Raw genomic sequence first — 19,216 nt, 5'->3', positions numbered from 1 at the left:
TAAAGCTCATGAGTTGGATATTTATTTTGCTAGGGATCAAACTGAGGCCTTGAGAATAGGCAAGCACTCTGGCAGTGAGCACTACTGCATCCCTGTTAGGGATTTTAAATATTTGGTGTCATTAGAAACTACTAGAAGGTAGTTATTAAAGATGGCGCTGGGGTGGGCAGTGGAGCAGTGGGTAAGGGATCTATTTGTCCGTGGATCAGAAGATGATGTTGGGGCTGGAGAGACGGCTCAGCAGTTGAGTACACTGGCTGCTCTTCCAAATGACCAGGATTTGATTCCCAACACCTATATGGTGGCTCACAACCATCTGGAACTCCAGTCCCAGGGAATCTGATGCTTTCTTTTGGCCTCCATGGGCATGTGGCCCACATATGGTCCACAGAGTGTAGGCAAAACACTAATACACATAAAATTTTAAAAAATAGTTTTTAAAAAGATGGTGTTAGGGCCAGGCACTGGTGGTGCACGCCTTTAACCCCAGCACTTGGGAGGCAGAGGCAGGCAGATTTCTGAGTTCGAGGCCAGACTGGTCTACTGAGTGAGTTCCAGAGCTACACAGAGAAACCCTGCCTCGAAAAGCCAAAAAAAAAAAAAAAAAAAAAAAAAAAAAAAAAAAAAAAAAGTTAGGAATCCTAAACAACAACAACAACAAATACAAACTTGTATGTGTGGACAGGTAGGCATGACCAAATATCAATACAGAATGCAGCAAGAATACCACCCAATAAAGAATTTTTACTTAGACTGCATTTTTTCCACAGAAATGGCATCAAAACACTAACCTAGATGTCTCTCTTAGGAGATTTCAGAAACCTCCCGTCCACCTCAACTGGATCATTGATCATAAGTCACACCCTTCTCCCCAAGGCTCAGGGATCTTCACAGAAGAGGGTGAGCAGATCGTCAGAGCCAGAGGCCATAGCTTCCTTCAGTCAAACTTTCTGCAGGTGTGACTGCATTCATGGATCTCAGGAAGCTCAAGCCAGTCTAAATCCTAACATGGGTGGCCTAGGGAGGGGGGAGAAGTGGTGAGTGGGCAAAAATCCCACATCTAACCCAGGAGCTGTTGGCACCTGGCAGCGGCCAGGAGAGGGTAGCTTTCTTTACTGGTGTGACCCCTGGTAGGGTGACCACATCCAAGGATAAGCCCCACACCCAAGAGTAGTTGGGCAATACAAATATGACTTGATGGGTCTTTAAAAAGAGAGGGGGGAGAGAAGAGGCGGAGAGAGAGAGCACAAAGTTAAACGTGTAGGAAGGTGGAGTAGATGTGGGAATAGTAGGGGAAGAAAGTGAATAGGACCAAAGTATCTTGTATGAAATTCTCAAATAAAATGTTACTAAAAAAATTAAAAATATGCTTTCACGTAGCAAGATGTCCTGAAAAGCACTTACCCAGCTGGGTAGGCAACTAAGCCAGATCGGGGATCACAAGCAAGTCCTCTGCCTCCAGATACTGTTACTCCCAGGACCTTCTCCAAGGTCACCTGTTAGAGCAATACAGAGAAATGAATCCTTACAGACCGCAGGCTTACAGTTACAGTAGGGCTGGAGGAGGTGCTCAAGGCTCCTACAACCATCCTCTGCAGCACCATTTCCCTACAACCTCATTCAGTCTGTGACTTCTTCAGACTCTGTTCTGACCAAAATCCTCTTTGGCCATATGAGAAAATGCCAGTAGTGAGTGCTGCCTACATTTATCACACTCCACCTGCTGTCACCATGGGAAAGAAAACATGGGTTAAAGTGCAGGTTTATGACCAAAGAGGAACAAGAATTCTTCCAATGCAAGAAGGCACTAACTGTAGGCTAGGACCTGGGGTTTATGAGATTGACAAGAGGTCACTGGCCTTCCAGCCTTCAAAGGCTACTGTGATCTCTCTACCGAGAGCCAGAAGAATGTTAGGTATCAATTAGGTAACTCGGACATCCTTGATCTTTGCATCCCATCAAAGGACTCCACCTCCCCGTGTCTGCCAGTTCAAAGTCTAGGAGCCTAGGAGGCCTAAGAAGGGCTTACTGCTGTGTTTTTCGAATCACAGATGCTCACAGTACTCTGATTATTGTTATTAAGCCACAACTCCCACAGAGATGAAAGGGAAGCCTGTGTAAATGCCAGGAGAGTCTGAGAAGATATGACACATGAGACATTCCCCACCTTCATCAACAGTGTTGCTGTCCCATATTGTCTGCAGGCCACAAAACCCCCTCAAGACTAACCTCAAATTAATTGACTAGTCTTTCTGTGGATGAGGTCATGTGAGACTCACAGTGCCCTATAACCTCATAATTGTCACACAGTTTTTCTGGTCACTCCAGCTCTAGCTCCCTCCAGGGCTGTCTGTACTTCCTGCATGAGCCTTCCCTCAGGGATGCCCTTGTTCTTCCTTGATTTAGGGTGAGGAGCCCATGTAGATAGAGTGTCCTCTCCTATGAAAACGCTGACCTGGAGAGTCTTGGAGGGCCCAGGAGTGGTGTAAACTATGTACAGGGCCAGAAAGAGTCTACTGTGATAGGCCAGCGTCTAGAGTGGGGAGCCACAATCAACTGGGATAGTTCTGGGTGTGTCTTCTCTTACTGCCCTCAAACAGAGAAGAGTTGAAAGTGCTCCAGAGGTCCTGTGTAGGTCCTCTGACCACACACATATACACACATGCATACAACTAAATATAACAGTAACAATAGCAAAGGCCATTGAATTAGGTGGGAAAGTAACGCTTCTTAGGGAGAAGGACCAGGAACTACAACCTGTGCTTATGCACGGGTGGTTTAGTTACAGTGCATCAGCCTAGGCTCCATGCTGCTCACTTATCCACTGCCCAGCTGCACCACTAAATTTGATGTTAGCCTGCCTATGCCAGACATTCTGGATAGTCTGAGTTTCTCTGCCTCATTCCATTCTTTTTCTCAGTCTAAGGCCTCATTGGCTCCAGTTACCTGGTACTGACTACAGAGTGCAAGCTCACCCTTTGGAGACTACTGCCTTTAGTTATCCCAGACCAGGGTCTTGACAGTGAGCCTTTAATCTTAATCGTACCAGAGGAAGGGGTGTTCAGGAACATTGCTATTATACGTACTGCCAGAAACGGGGGGGGGGGGGGGGGGGGAAGGCAGGGAGGGAGAGGCTGAAGCCACTATGTCCCATGTGGAATACAGAGGTCATCAAACCAAGTACAGTGAGCTACAGACCTCCAGTTCTCTTCACACCAATAGAATTCGAAGCAAATCCTTTAGATTCAAGTGTGTACAATCCCTTACCTCCCTATCCCACACTGTCTGCAGTGTTGGTCCTAAAGACCAAGTCTGCTGGTTCTCAGCTGCCTTCCCTCTCATAGGAATGTGAGTAGGTGTCCTGTGGGTAGAGAATCCAGTTCTATACAGAATCTTGAAACTAGTTTGCAATTTTCAACAAGACAAAGCAGAAAGATTCTGTTTGGTTTATGCATATCCTAAAGACTAGTATTCATAGTAAAAAAAAAAACATTTTTTTGTTTTTTGTTTTTTTGTTTTTGGTTTTTTGAGACAGGATTTCTCTGTGTAGCTCTGGCTGTCCTGGAACTCACTCTGTAGACCAGGCTGGCCTTGAACTCAGACTTGGGAGGCAGAGGCAGGCGTATTTCTGAGTTCAAGGCCAGCCTGGGATTAAAGGCGTGCGCCACCACTGCCCAGCAAAGAAACATTTTTTTACCATGATCTAGTCATAGTAAGAAACATGCTTTATATTGTGACCCAGTGTGTACATACATGTATGTGTACAGGCAAACAAAGCTGAAGTACAATTTTCATAAACAGTCCGTAATCACAGCACATACTGTAATACACTCTGGTATGTTCCTTTTACTTCTAGCCATGCCCACTCTGTCCACTGCATGGCCTCCACATGTGCTGGCAGATTAAGCATGGGAAACTGCCACACACTTGTTCCTGGCAGGCTGAGGTCCAGGTCCAACCACGGCAATCTTTAGGTTTTGTCACTTTCCTCTCAGGGCTCTGCACAGAGGGACGGACATACTTCCTGGCTAGGAAGATCACACAAGCACAAGTTTGCATGGGCTGAAATCTTGGCTTATTTTCAAAGGATTTATGGGTTGGTTTGTTTTTTTTTTCTTTTGGCTTTCTAAAGTAGTCATCCAAGGAAGCGGGGAGCAGTTTCCTTTGGCTCTCTGAAGAGGAGGAGCAAAGGAAAACATCCAGGGGCATCAGCTGGTTTTTATTTCCTGTTTGCAGGGCGGTTTGGACTGAGCTCCCTCTCAAAGGGTCTGTGAGTCCCCAGCTCTCCTGCAGCCTCCAACACAAAGGACTTGGCAAATGACTCTCCCCACTGACCATGTTTTCCCTGTCCTCTCTTTAAAAGGTAGTAGAGGTTCCCTCTGCTCTACAGTGGAGAAAAACCTGGCCACAAACGCTAAACTACTGAGCACCATCAGCTTTGTGCAGGAGTGAACTTGCCCCAGCTCATCAACACTGATGTATGCACAGCTTTTCTCAGAGCAGATAAGGCCTGGGAGCCCTGTCTCAGCAGTGGGAGCACTCTCCCCATTCTCAGGGATCCTGCATTATTTTGGTAGTGCACCAATAAATTCTAGTGCCTACCATCTCTCATTTGGAATATGACTATAATTCCCAAATATCCTCCCAGCTTTAGGTCTGCCTGCTACAGTCTTCTCAACATGGCAGGACACAATGACTCTTGTCAACATAAATCCTTCCAATGGCTCCCATCTCTCTTAAAGTTCAAATCCAAATATTTGACTTAAACTTGAAAAGGCCTAAATCACCCAGCCTCTGGCCATTTCTCTGAGATCATTTCCTATACTCTTTGCTGCCTCTACCCAGCCACTTCCACCTCTACCTCAGCCTCCACGGGCACCTTCAGCAGATTCTAGTGGCCTCCTTTGCATCTGCTATTCCGTGGAGTCAACAGTCCTTCCCTTAGCCATGCTCATGGTGACTTTAGTCAGGCTTTGCTCAGAGGCTGTCTGCTCAGAAAGGCTGTTTGGCTTCTCTGGGTCACTCTGGCCTTTACTCGGGTGAATTATCTTCACAGCATGCACCACAGATAAGATGTTATCCCCTCTCACATGCTTCCCTATCACACAGGAGCCCTCAAGATGGGACATAGAGTTCCATCACTTATTTATGTATCCTAAGAACTTAAAGAACTAGAGTTACAGACAACTGTGAGTCTCCATGTGGGTACTGGGAACTGAACACAGGTCCTCTACAAGATCAGCATGTGTTCATAACCACCGAGTTATCTCTCCACCCCCATCAGCAGCACTAGACCACACCTCCTACATGGCATGATGGTGAACCAACTACTATTATACTGTCAGATAAACAGAGTATTGAAGGGCCCTTCTAAAATCATATGTCTCTACCCATAGATTAGAGTAGCCCTTAGACCTCTTAAGGGACGACATTTCTTTGTACAATGGATGGTTGATTAACTCAAAACTATGCAGGCATGATTGTACATGCCTTTGATCCCAGCACTTAGGAAGCAGGGGCAGGTAGATCTCTGGAAGTTTGAAGACAACCTGTTCTACATAGAGATTTCTAGGACAGCCAGGGCTACACAGAAAGACACTGCTTCAAAAAGAAAAGAAAAGAAAAAGGAAAGGAAAAAGGAGAGAAAAAAGAAACCACACTAGTCAAAGTATAGACAAGCATCCGTAGAACTCTCAGCTACAAACAGGACCTTTAACATCACACACCCTTGCCAAGGCCCAGGGACCATCAAGAAGAGGGGGTGCAAAGATTTCAAGAGCCAAAGGTAGAAGGGGAGGGTCAGAGCAAAACGATGTTTACTGGACATGACAGGACCACTGTGCTCATGGACTCAAAGCTGCTATGGGGCCTGTGCAAGACCTGTGAAGATCAAGATTTTGTTTTATTTTGTTGAGATAGGGTGTCTCTACATAGCTCTGGCTGTCCTGGAATTCACAATGTAGACCAGGCTGGCCTCGTACTCAAAGATGCCTTGCCTTTCTCTGCCTCCTAGAATGAGTTTTCTTTAAGGAAGGCTCATGACATTCCACACCCAAAAAGTATGTGGATTCCACAAAAATGACTCAATGGGTTATAAAAAATGGAGGGATGGAGAAATGGGAGATGCTAGGGAGAGGAGAGTTAGGGAGAGGAGTAAGAGGGAAGTGGATAAGAGAATACAAAAGAGGCACTGATAGATTTGATGAATCACAGAAAAGCAGAAAAAAAAAGCCAAAACCCCCCAGAACCCCCAAAACTGGGGTATTTCAGTTAATAGAGTTGTTCTACTCTACCAGTTATGCACACCGGCTAGTTTTCTGTTTTGTTTTATGTCAACAAGGAAAAGCCTCTATCATATTGTCTGTAGGCAAGTATGTTAGGCATTTTCTTGATGATCGGTGTTGAAGGGCCCAGCCCACTGCAGGTGGTACCATCCCCAGACAGGTGGTCCTGTGTGGTATAGAAAGCAAACTGAGCAAACCATGGGGGGCAACCAGTAAGCAGAGTTCCTCCTTGGCCTCTGCTTCTGTTCCTGCCTCTGGGTTCTTGCCCTGACTTCCCCCTGTGATGGACTATCACTGAAAGTGAAATAAAACCCAACCAAGGCTGGTGAGGAGACTTAGTGGGTAAAAGAATGAGCTGCTAACCTTAATAATTTGACTTTAATCCCTGGGACCCACGTGGTTGAAGGTGAGAACATAGACCAGCAAATTGTTCTCTGTTGCCATGTATGTGTGACCTTCATAAATGAAGGCAAAATATCTCTATAGACAAAATTTTATATATAACATATAAAAAATATATGTATATATACGCTTAAATATTACACACACACACACACAATTATTTCCTACAGAAGCAAGGACTCAAGAAGAGGGCACCCCCTTTCTACCTGGCTGTGATCTACACATCCACAATGCAGCGTAAAGCTGGAAGGGCAGCCATGTTGAGAAACTGAGCTAGCTCTTGCTTTGGCAGGTGGAGAGTGTTGAAATGGAGGAGAGCCTTTCCCAGCCTGAAACTGGTGTCATCTTTCTGCTGAAGCAATGCTCCCGGAGGGCAGAGTTCTGTAGTAGCCTATGAGAGAGCTGACACACCCACCCCTCCCAGTGTGAAACAGACAGGGGAATGTCATATCCTCCAGAGGAAAAGGAGGTAGGCAATATTTCCCTCACTCTAATGAGATAAAACAGTAAAGTAACGTTGTAACATCTCATCCCGAAGAAGAGAGAAAAATAAGTCTGTGTTTAAGTGCCCACCTGGCTCTTGTTAGGGTAGTGCCAGGGAAACAGGAAACGGGTGGCTCAGAGGTGGACCACTCAGTCATACTAGACAAAACATTATTTCCAACCGGAGTCTGCAACTTAGAATAGGACTTAAAACTAATTTAGTTAGTAATGAATAAACAGGATAAAAGTGGATCATGCGCAATCAAGTCAGCCACTGAAAATTATTTCAGGATATGTGGATATTCAAAATCAATGTAAAATATATTAATGGGTGTTTTCAAAAGTCTGAAAGCTGGCACTGGAGAGATGACTCAGCAGTTAAGAGCACAGGATGCTCTTCCAGAGGACCCAGGTTAAACGTCTAGAACCCACATGGAGGCTCACAACTGTCTTAAGTCCAGTTCTAGGGGATCTGATGCCCTCTTCTGACTTCCAAAGATAGTCACACAAATTGTATAGAGACATACATGTAAGCCAAAATACATATGAAATACAAATAAATTGCTTTTGAATTCTAATTTTTAAAAAATAATCTGTGTGCAGGTGTGTTCACATGAGTGTAGGGATGTGCAGGTGCATATGTGGAGTGTAGGTGTACGCAGGTATGTGTGCATGAGTAAAGGTGCCTGCAGAAGTCAGAGACGTCAGATGCCCCTAGAGCTGAAGTTACAGGTGCTTGTGCACCTCCTGACATGGATGCTGTAAACAAATTTAGGTTCTCTGGAAGAGATCAGTATGTGCTCTTAACTGCTGAGTCTTCTGTTCCAGTCACAAATTATTTATTTATTTGGATATTTTCTTAATTTATATTTCAAATGTTATCCCCTTTCCCTGCCCCCCCCCAAACTCCCTATCCCATACCCCCCCTTCCCCGGCTTCTATGAGGGTGTTCCCACTCCCGCATCCCTGCCCTTGCATTGCCCTATACTGGGGCATCGATCCTTCACAGGACCAAGGGCCTCTTCTCTCATTGATGGCCTACAAGTCCATCCGCTGATACATATGCAACTGAAGCCATGTGTACTCCTTGATTGGTGGTTTAGTCCCTGGGAGCTCTGGGGGGTCTGATTGGTTGATATTGTTGTTCTTCCTATGGGGTTGCAAACCCCTTCAGCTCCTTCAGTCCTTTCTCTAACTCCTCTGTTTATTTTATTTTTAAGTCTGAAAGCCAACAGGATGCTATACGAGTCCCACCCACACTCCTTAAAACCATGGGGAAGGATCTACTAGAGAGTAATCCAGTGTGTGACACAGATCACAAAAAAAAAAAAAAAAAAAAAAAAAAAAGTCCCCAACGAGAAGATAGTGACATCTGGAAAGGTTCAGGGAAGGGAAACAAGGAAGCTTTCGTAGAAGGAGACCCAGCCTAATGGTGCAGAGTGGGGATGCGCTGTTTCCTGGCTGCCTTCTTGGCATTTAGAGATAAAGTTTCTTTCAAGACATTGAGACTAGGCATTTGTGGCCCAGACAGGACTTATTTGGTTACATTTATTTATTTTGTGTGCATCTATATACCATGGTGCACATATATCATTCAAAGAAGAATTTGGGGGAGCCTGGACTCTCCTTCCATCCAGGTCAATCCTGAGTCATCAGGCTTAGCAGTATCTTTACCTGCTGAGCCATCTTGCTGGCCTCCTCACAGGAACTTGACAAGTGAAAAGATGGAAGGATAATAGAGCAGGTAAAACTATGTTCAGAAAATTATTAAGTCCAGAGAGGTAGAACACAAGGGGACAGGGAAGAATTTCTTGTTTGAGGTAGGTCCTGGCTAGCCTGATACTTGCTACATAGCATAGGCTGGCCTCAAACTCATGGCAACCCTCTGCCTCAGCCTCTTGAGTTTTGGGATTATAGACATGTGACTTTATACCTTGCTCAAGAAAGACCTTGAGTGTCAAATTATAATCTTCAGGTTCTGGAGGCCTGGGGGAGAACTCAAGCAAAGCTACATTTGGTGAGATGAACAGAACACAGAGGCACCCAGAAGATAGTTATGAGGCTAGCAGAGCAGCTCAGGTGAGGTAATGAGACCTAGAGACGCAGGCCGACAGCTACAATAGAACAGAAACAATACAGACTAAAGCACAGAGCTCGGAGAGAGTTTAGGGCTAGAGAAGTGCTGAGAAGTGTTCCCAACAAGACAGGAGGAGACAAGACAGGAGGGAGAGACTAAGCTTTGGCGAAAACCTATTTTTATACTATGGAAGAGGCGATGTAGCCAGCAATAGAGAGGGAGGTGCACCAGAGCGCTAAATGGAGACAGGGCCAGTACTCTCAGACCTCAGAGCTAACCACACCAGTTCCAAGAAGGCCCAGCCTGTTCACCTACACGCACCCTGGAAACTGTAGGGAGGCCTCAGCTCTTCCTAGTCAGCCTCCTGAGTCCCCAGCTTGCTCACTTGCTCTGCAAGGTTTCCTTGCCTGGATCAGGCGTAAACTGAAGGTTTTGTCTTTCCTACTGTAAAGGACCTGGAGTCTGCCCATGCTATGAGGGGGCTGATCCCTGAAGACGGGGCACTAGGAACCAGGGTCATCTAGATTTGGCTGACCTCAAACTGGTGAGAACCCAGAACTAAGAAGAGAGCGATCTGCTTCTGTTGCCATCTCACTGCCCCAGCTTCCTCTTCTCCACTCTCTTCTGTTTCTCAGTCCCACTCAATGCAAGTGATGCACCCCACAGTGTAAGTCACTCCGGACAAATGTGGCCTGTTGTTTCCATAAACAAGCATGCCAGAGACCCTGTTATGCTTCTTCCATTTCTACAGGTTAAGAAAAACTGTTTACAGTCTCCTGTTTGTTCTCTACACTCACAAAGCACATTTTCCACCCAGTTCTAAAAACTGCCACTTATGCAAAAGCCACAGAGGAGCCCACGGCCAGCAGGCTTCCCACAGAAACCTAGGCAGCTGTGTAGAGACCCAGTGACTGGACAGGAGACAGAGGGACTCTGCTGATTCAGAGTCCAAAATGTCATCGGGTTAGAGGTAAGCAGAGCAAAAAGGATGCTTCCAGAGCAGGCAAACAGACCTGCCTCCCAACACTGCCTGATTTTTAACCTGCTGTGGCTAATTTAGAGCTGTACTATCTTCCACAAAGACTACGGAAACCAATGTCCCCAATAGGACAGAAAGCCAAGCTTTTCTGCTCAACAGTTCAGAATTAATGGGAGCTGAGTGGAGTCTCCTGTTCTGGGATTAAAATAGCCTCAGCTTCTAAGGAAGGTCAATCTGCTACTGTTTGGAAGAAATAATCTTAGAGATTCTCTAGCCACAGTTGCTGGAGACCAGCAAACTAGAATAAAGGTTGTCCAATTTTGGCCTAGCAACAGAATTACTTCAAGATACCCCACAACCCCCAGAGAGCAGTTCCACTGTTGCCTATACCCCTTTCTTTTCCCCTATATCCTGCCACACACACACACACACACACACACACACACACACACACACATGACATCTTCTTTATAGCTTTCCACCTCACTTTTTGACACACTGTATTACCTAAGCTGGAGCTTGCTAATTCAACTGACCTGGTTGGCCAGCAAGCCTCAAGAAGCCAGTGCTGGGATTATAGGTGTGTGCCAATGTCCACCTTCTCAAGCAGACCAAACCTCATGCTTGTGTGGCAAGCATTTTACCAACTGACACACATCTCCCAGCCCCCACCACTTTTTTTTTTTTGAGACAGTTCTCCCTAAGTGTCTAGGATGGCCTCATATTCTTGGCCTCAAACACCCTTCCTACCTCAGCCTCCAAGTAGGCTAGGACTACAGGCAGATAAAACCACACCTGGCTTTGTACGGTTTTGAATAAAAACACAAGAAGAAAGGTTGTTAATCTGCATGCTAAAAGCTCTCCAGCTTCACATCTAAAGTCCCTGCTACTTCTGGGCTCACAGAATGCTCAAGGCCAGGAGTTGTAGGTCAGCCTGGACAACACAGATGATCCCTGTGTCAAAAAAGAAAAAGGAAAAAGAAAAGCTTTCCAAGTGATCCTAAGACTCAGAGTTTGAAGTAGAATATTTATTTATTTTAAGGCAAGCTCTCTTTGTAGCCCTGGCTATCCTGGAACTCTCTATGTAGGCCAGGCTGGCCTCAAATTCACAGAGATCCACCTGCCTCTCCCTACCAAGTACTAGGATTACAAGTGTGTACTACTATATCTGGCTTGCACTACAAAGCATTTTGCCATTTTCCCCAAATCTTAGCCCCTGTTGGAACCAAAAGGAGAAACTAACACTTCAAGTCTTGTGATAACACTTGAGAGGACAAAAGGGTCTGTGTAGACCGGTTCTACTGCAACCAGAGCTACCACTCACTGAACACAACCTGTCAAGAACTGCTCTAAGCACTTCACACTGAGTAACTCATGCAATATTCTTGACAACCTTATGAAGAACTAGTATTATACCCATTTCACAGATAAAGAATCAGTCAGGTAAACAACGAGTTAAAGAACCTGCCAGGCGACGCCTATAATACCAGCACTTGGGAGGCAGAGGTAGGCGGATTTCTGAGTTTGAGGCCAACCTGGTCTACAGAGTGAGTTCCAGGACAGCCAGGGCTACACAGAGAAACCCTGTCTCAAAAACCCAAAAACAAAACAAAACAAAAAGAACCAGGAGGTATGCCCAGGCTGCCTTGTAGCAGAAACCACAGTGCCCTGAGGAAGAGGTTGGGGTTTTCCAACACGGACAGAATGTTGCCATTTCTACAAGAACACACTAGGAAGTCACCTCACCTTTGGGTGCGCATCAGGGACAGGCTTGAAAACCAAGGAGGCAGAGGGCACAGCATGCTGGAAAGTTAATGAGCCCAAGAGTTCAAGCCCAGCCTGGGGGGTTGGAGGAGTAGTGGAGGCTAAACACAGTAACACATATTTGTAATCTAGCACTCTAAAGACTGGGGCCAGTAGGACCATTATAAGTTCAAGGCTAGCCTGGGCTACATAATAAGTAGAGAGTTCTAGGCCAACCCATCTCAAAACACAACAAAATCACTAGAAAAGAGATGACAAAGATTATCTAGATAAGGTAGGGGTGCAATACATACCTTTCATACTAGCTTTGTAGCCCTGGCTGTCCTGGAACTCACTCTGTAGACCAGGCTTGCCTTGAACTCAGAGCCCTGCCTCTGCCTCCCAAGTGCTGGGATTAAAAGCATGTGCCACCATTGCCCAGCCTTTTATTTAGTTTTTAAAGATTTATTTTGTGTATGGGGGCAGGGGCAGGAGGTATGCCTGTGGAGTCCTCTGGAACTGGAGTTAAAGGCAGTTATGAGCTGTTTGATATGGGTGCTAGGAGGAGAATCAGACCTGCAAGAACAATGTGCCCCTTAAACACTGAGCCATCTCTCCAGCCCTGGCTTCAAATGTTTTTTTGTTTTTTTTTTAATGTCACAACTTGACAAAGTGTAGTGGTGCACGCCTTTAATCCCAGCACAGGCAGATGGATCTCTGTGAGTTTGAGGCTGGCCTGGTCTGCATAGTGAGTTCCAGAACAGCCAGGGTAATTAATGTAAAGAGACCCTGTCTCAAATAAAGCAAAACAAACAAAAAACAAAAAAAGTCACAACTTATCATTAGTTGAAACAAGTCTATAAAAATGGGTTCTTGCCTCTCCTCACTAGATGGATGCAAAAAAAGAGGGGATGGAGCTTTTCCTAATGCTGGACCACCGTGTGGTCAGAACTCAGCCATGTCTGGGCTATGCTGCACGCAGACTATGGTCAATATGGAGAGCTAACACGTGTTTCCAAGGGAGCTGGCATTGCAGTGTTAGAAGAGAGTCTAGTTTTCTGTGCAAATGAAGGAAGAAGCAAGAAAAAAAAGACCAAAGAGAGGGAATGAAGGGACTCTGCTAAAGAGCCACTTACAGTACAGTCACCAGCACGTGCCCATGTCTGGTAAGCAGAGTAAACAGCCTTAACAGCCCAGTTTCTCCACAGAGGAAGCCTCTGACCCGCCCTTACTTTTCCATGGTTACCAGAAAAGCAAAGATATGAGACAGTTCAATTCAAACCTGATGGGGGAGGGAATTTTTCCCTCTAATGTCTGACTTCTCTATACAAAGAGCAGAATCTCAAAGCATTATGAACTGAAGGAAGTTTGGTCCTCAAAAGAGCCTAATTAAAGCTGATGTGGCAGCATACACCTGTAATTCCAAGGAGTCAGAGGCAAGATGATTAGGAACTCAGCTACATAGTAAGTTTAAGGTCTCATATAGTCTCATATATGGGACTCTGTCCCAAAACACCAACAAAAGTGGGCATTTACCAATCTACACAGCTGAGTGTTCCCCTGGATCTCCCGGTTTCCAATTGCGTCAGCAGAAAGAATGTTTGCCTAGCCAACCTGGGTAAAGCGAATGTGTGACTGACAGGCCTTCACCACTTTCCGGATGGAGCAAAGGCACTCACATCAATCCCTCTTGTAGACTTTACCCTCTCTTCTTGCTCAAAAACTTTCAAGGGGTCCTTGTTACCAACTAAGTAAATGTTTGCACCTTTCATCACCAGCCCGATTGAAATTTGGCTTCCTACTACTCTCCTGAAAGAAACATGCACATTTGTCAATCTGGATTATTCTTTATTCCCAAATGTTGCCTTGGATCTTACCTTGTATTTCTTCTACCACCACACACTGAAATCCTAGCTTTCCTGCAGATCAGTTCAAATGGTATAGCCTAAGTCTGATTTTCAGGGGTCTCTCAGAGTGTTGAAATTATGGGATATTTTCTTCATTATTCGCTTCTCTACAGTACCCTTGAGTAAACTCTTTTCCTAAAGTATGTATTGCTTTAAAAGCATCAAAACATTTTATTGACTAAACATCAATGAGAAAATATTTTTGTTTCCCCCCCCTCTTTGTGTGTGTGTGTGTATTGGGGTATGTGTACATGAGTGCAGGAACACAGGGGGCCAGAGGTCTCAGATCCCCTTGAGCTGGAGTTACAGGCAGTTGTGAACTGTGGTCTTAACCACCAAGCCATTTATCTCTCCAGCCCCAAGAAATTATTTTTATATCCTACTAATACTTATATATGTGTATATCTATACACATACATATGTACGTGTGTGTACTCCAAGCCACAAGGCTGATACCAGACATATTTTCAGTAACATTTATGTGTAATTAATAATATGGGTTTTAGAGTTCAAATATTTTATATTTAAATTCAAAACACATTCCAATTGAAAAAATTTTTACCTTTACTATCTTTTTTCTACTTATAAAAAGTAATGCAAAAATGCAGGCTTATCATTTCAGATTCAAATCTTATAAAATTACAGTGACAGTCACCCATAACCTAACTCTTCCTGAGGTAACCAATACTCACAAGTGATGTTTCTAGCCTCCCTTTTTCTATGTGTATACTACTAGATGTGTACATTTTCAAAAGTGTGTAGGTAATCATCACCAAAGCATTCTACAGTCCACTGCTGCTCTACATGTGTCTTACACTTCATTGCACATCAGCTGACACACTGACTTTATTCTACATGTGTCTTACACTTCACTGCACATCAGTTGACACACTGACTTTATTCTACATATGTGTCTTACACTTTACTGCACATCAGTTGACACACTGACTTTATTCTACATATGTGTCTTACACTTCACTGCACATCAGTTGACACACTGACTTTATTCTACATGTGTCTTACACTTCACTGCACATCAGTTGACACACTGACTTTATTCTACATGTGTCTTACACTTCACTGCACATCAGCTGACAGACTGACTTTATTCTTTTCAGCAGATACAAGGAATTTTATTTCATACAAGTATGCTATTCTGTCAAGAGCTCCTAGGAGAACATCAAAGATTTCACTATTATGAAAAATAACATTTAAAAAAGCGATGGGAGCCAGGTGATGGTGGTGCACACCTTTAATCCCAGCACTTGGGAGGCAGAGGCAGGCAGATTTCTGAGTTCGAGGCCAGCCTGATCTACCTGGTCTACAGAGTGAGTTCCAGGACAGCCAGGGCTACACAGAGAAACCCTGTCTCAGAAAAACAAAACAAAAACAAAACAAAACAAAAAAAACCAATGGGGCTGGAGAGATGGCTGCCATGTAGATCCTGAACCCAAGTGCTCTTAATTACAGAACCATCTGTCTGGCCCTTAGTTTGACTTTTAATTACAACAAACTCATTGAAATAAATTATAATGTCGTTAGAATCAAAGAGTGCATGGTGTGCTGAAGTGATGCCTCCATGGGAAAGAATGCCTGTTGTACAAGCATGAGGACCTGCATTCATATCAGCAGCATCCATGGGAAAAGTTGGTGTAATCCTATAACCCCGGCACCATGTGGGTAAAGAGAGGATGCTGGAGCTTGCTGGTCACTGGACTGGGTCCAGGCTCAGTGATGTTGTCTCATGGGAATAAGGCAGAGGTGATGGTGCAGGACAGCTGACTTCTCAGGGTTCCAAGTGTGAACATGTGATATGCACACATATGCATATATATTACCCACATACACAGAGACCATTAGTAACCCTTCCTTTCTGTCAGCATTCTTGATACAAGTTAAATCATTGGCAAGGAAAAGGTATTAAGGATGTGGAACAAAAGATGTTGAGCCTGCAAATAGGGACTGCTCACAAATGGAAACTAGAAACTCAATCTCACCAGCAAATTAGGGAAAAGTTCCTTGATAATACACAAGTCTTTGTGCTCTGTTAATATTAGCCATCCCTTACAACTGTGAAGTTTTTGAGGCCTTACACCACTTTTTCATGATCACTAAATCTCATTTAACCCTCACCACAGCTCAGGAATGCACCAGGATGCAATTTTACAAATAAGACACTAGCCAGTAGCCAGTTCCCTCTGAAGTGAGGAAGGTGTCGTGTGTGTGTGTGTGTGTGTGTGTGTGTGTGTGTGTGTGTGTGTGTGTGTGATTTCCCTCTCCCTACCCACTCACTGCCCCAGCAGCCTGCTAACTCAAAGGGTGGCCCAAGGAAGGGAGGCCTGGGTGTAAGCAATTCAGGAGAGCATGCCTTGAGACCCATGTTTTTGCACTTACAGGTCACACTTCCCTACTTGAGAGAAGAAATTAAAACCATACAGACCTGAGGTCAGGTAAGGGCAGACATCTGCTAGAGGAAACTTACAACCCTGGAGCCATGCTGATAAAGGGAGTCAGGTGAGCAGGTGACCTCATTTCTGTCGTTCAAGTTCATCAAATCCTGTCATCTCAGGTCAGTGCTGGCATGGTGCATGTGGGATAGCTTTGTTTTGTTTCACAAAAATAAAGATTTCACTCAGCATTCTCCATGATTTAAAAAACAAGGTTGGTTAGGCTAAAGCAACAAATGGGCCCAGCTGGAGGGAAAGAGCTAGCATTACACTAGGCCCTCCTCAAGAACACAAGAGACTCAATCAGCTTGCCAAACAATACCCCAGATGAAAACCCCGCCATCCCTGCTGCCCTAGAGAAGATCAAGGCATCTGTCAAGCTTTTGCTTCCCACTAATTCTAAAAGCAGCATCAATTGCTCTGGCTCACAGGCATCTGCAACCACACAGCTGCAACAACTTGACCTTCAATTACCCACAGACCCACAAGTTAAATGCTTCTGAACATATCCCAAGGCAAGCTGTGGGGAGAGAGTCAAGAAAGTGCCAGGGTGAGAAGAATAGCAAGAATACAGACAGGCAAAGGTTGCTAGACATGGGTCTAAGGCCAGCCGTGGAGAAATTCATTACACTGTCCTTTCTAGGGAAGGTATGGGAAAGGGTGAGTGCATGTGTGGTCATAATCATTTGGGCTTTTGTTTCTAAGATTGAGTACTATGTAGCCCAGGCTGGATTCTCTATGATCTTGAAGACAGGATGATCTTGAACTCCCTAGCCTCCTATCCCCACTTCCCAAGTACTGGGATTACAGATCTGTGCCACTCCATCATACCCTGATAAAAATGTGTATATAAAAAAACAAAACAGAACAAAAATAAAATGAAACATGTCCCCTCTCTCAGTGGGCTAGAAAGATAGCTCAGCAGTTAAGAGCACTGGATGTTCTTCCAGAGGACCCAGGTTCAATTCCCAACACCCACATAGCAGTTTACAACTGTCTGTAACTCCAGCTCCAGGGGATCCAACACCCTCATACAGATATTTATGCTGGAAAAACACCAATTCACATAAAATAAAAATAAATAAATCATTTAAAAAACAAACAAACTCCACCTTCTTCAACCTGTCCACTGTCCACTGGCTATGGAAACTCTAGACGCTCTTTTGAAGGTGAAGATTCCCTTGGGAGAGATGCAGAATAATGATTACATTTGGGCTTTGGAAGGTTTGAACTCCAGCTACCTAGTCTCCATGTGAACTGTCATCAGAAGCAATTATTTGTGATATATCATTATGTTTCATAAACTCTTCTGCATGTTGCATTTCATATACTTGTACAAGCTTTGTTTCTCTGTTACATGCCAGCACCTTTAAGGGACCAGGAGAACATAGAAGGAGATGGGGAGAGCACCTCAGAAGTAGGCAGATCTCAGATGGGTGAGATGGTAACACCTCATCAAAGAAAAGGAATGCTCACATCCCAAACAACACGGGGGAGGGCTGGCTCCCAGGAACAGCACTTGCTTAGTAGACCAAGGCCTTAGGTTCCATCTCTAGCACCAATAAAAAACATTTCCAAAGAACACCAACCCCCCCTTCTAAGGAAGCCTCTAAAAGAGCATTTGACAAAGTGTGTGGGGAGCGATTATCAGCCATATGGCTGCACTAAGTGTGCCAAGATTTTCAAGTCAATTTCAATTTCAACTATGAACGAAGGAGAAAGGAAGAAAGCATCTTCAACCTCATTTCAGGGTGAGGGAGGATGAGGCATGTGAGCTTAAAATCTAGTCTTTGACAAATCCTTGTTTTACAGCGTAGGAAAAAGCCTTATGTACTTTTTCTGTTGCAGTAGGAGGAAGTAAAATGTACTCCCTGGCACTCTAAGAGGAGACTGCTCTGTGAGCCCTTTTTAGTATCCTTCCAAACCTGGGTAAGAGGCACTATGAACATAAACGCAGGCTAAGGCAGCAGAAGGGCTGTGAATTTGAACCCAGCCTGTAATACTCAGCAAGGATTTGTCAAAAAAAAAAAAAAAAAAAAAAAAAAAAAAAAGTAAAAGAAAAAGAAACAGACAAAGAGAACCCCAAAGCAGCACTATATGGGCTTGCTATTACAAGGGCAGAGTCAGGAAAGATATGGAAAAGTCTCAACACTTAAAACTTCAAATCCTAAGAATCCAAAACCTCACATAGATATTTATGCTAGAAAAACACCAATTCAAATAAAATAAAAATAAATAAATCATTTAAAAAAAACAAATCTCACCTTCTCCAACCTGTCTACTGTCCACTGGCTATGGAAACTCTAGATGCTCTTTTGAAAAATGGGAGATTCCCTTGGGATGGATACAGAATACATAAGAGTGACTGCCATGCTCACTTCTATTCTCCCTTAACCCCTGCCCCCTTTACTTTTTAAATTTTAAGTAGGAGGTAATAGAAGTTAAGGATGAGGGTGGCACAAGCCTCTAATCCCAGCATTGGGAGGCAAGGCTGAGGTAGGAGAACTACCATGAGTTCATGGCTAGCCTGAGCTACAGAAGTTCTCGTCTTAAGAAGGCAAAGCCACACAGAACAGCTGCCATCCTCGTCCCATCAGCCAAGATTTCAAGAGACCACCACCAAACTGTCTGTTGATGTCTTCTCGGAGAAGGTATGAGGGTCAGTCACTGCACCTCCCCTGAGATTCCAGCTGCTCCCCTGTATCTCCCAGATACTTTTATGTGATTCTGCCCTGACTGCATGTGCACCATGCTATCAGGGTGTCTGGAGAGGAGCTAGAGCATACAAGCTGAAGAAGCTTAAGTGGGAGGAGCTACAGAGAAGCCACCATTTGCGTCCTGTTAAGACTTTCCAGTATGGCCACTCTAGAGTCCTACAAACTCCTGCCAACCTT

The 19,216-nt window shown here is 44.5% G+C and overlaps 1 protein-coding gene across 7 annotated transcripts in view; it reads right to left on the bottom strand.

Moving 5' to 3' along the window:
- Mapkbp1 (mitogen-activated protein kinase binding protein 1) overlaps positions 1-19,216 on the bottom strand; it is a 52,954-nt gene that overhangs the window by 26,574 nt on the left and 7,164 nt on the right. For 6 of the 7 annotated variants that reach the window (XM_031371558.1, XM_031371555.1, XM_031371556.1 and 3 more), the window contains one exon: positions 1,405-1,496. In XM_031371558.1, coding sequence (XP_031227418.1) covers positions 1,405-1,496 — 92 coding nt within the window. Of the gene's footprint in view, positions 1-1,404; positions 1,497-19,216 lie in introns of those variants that run through there. The other variant, XM_031371559.1, reaches the window with a different exon arrangement.

Source organism: Mastomys coucha, unplaced genomic scaffold (genome assembly GCF_008632895.1).
Source record: "Mastomys coucha isolate ucsf_1 unplaced genomic scaffold, UCSF_Mcou_1 pScaffold15, whole genome shotgun sequence".
Classification (NCBI taxonomy): domain Eukaryota; kingdom Metazoa; phylum Chordata; class Mammalia; order Rodentia; family Muridae; genus Mastomys; species Mastomys coucha.
This window is presented reverse-complemented; position numbering and strand designations above follow the sequence as displayed.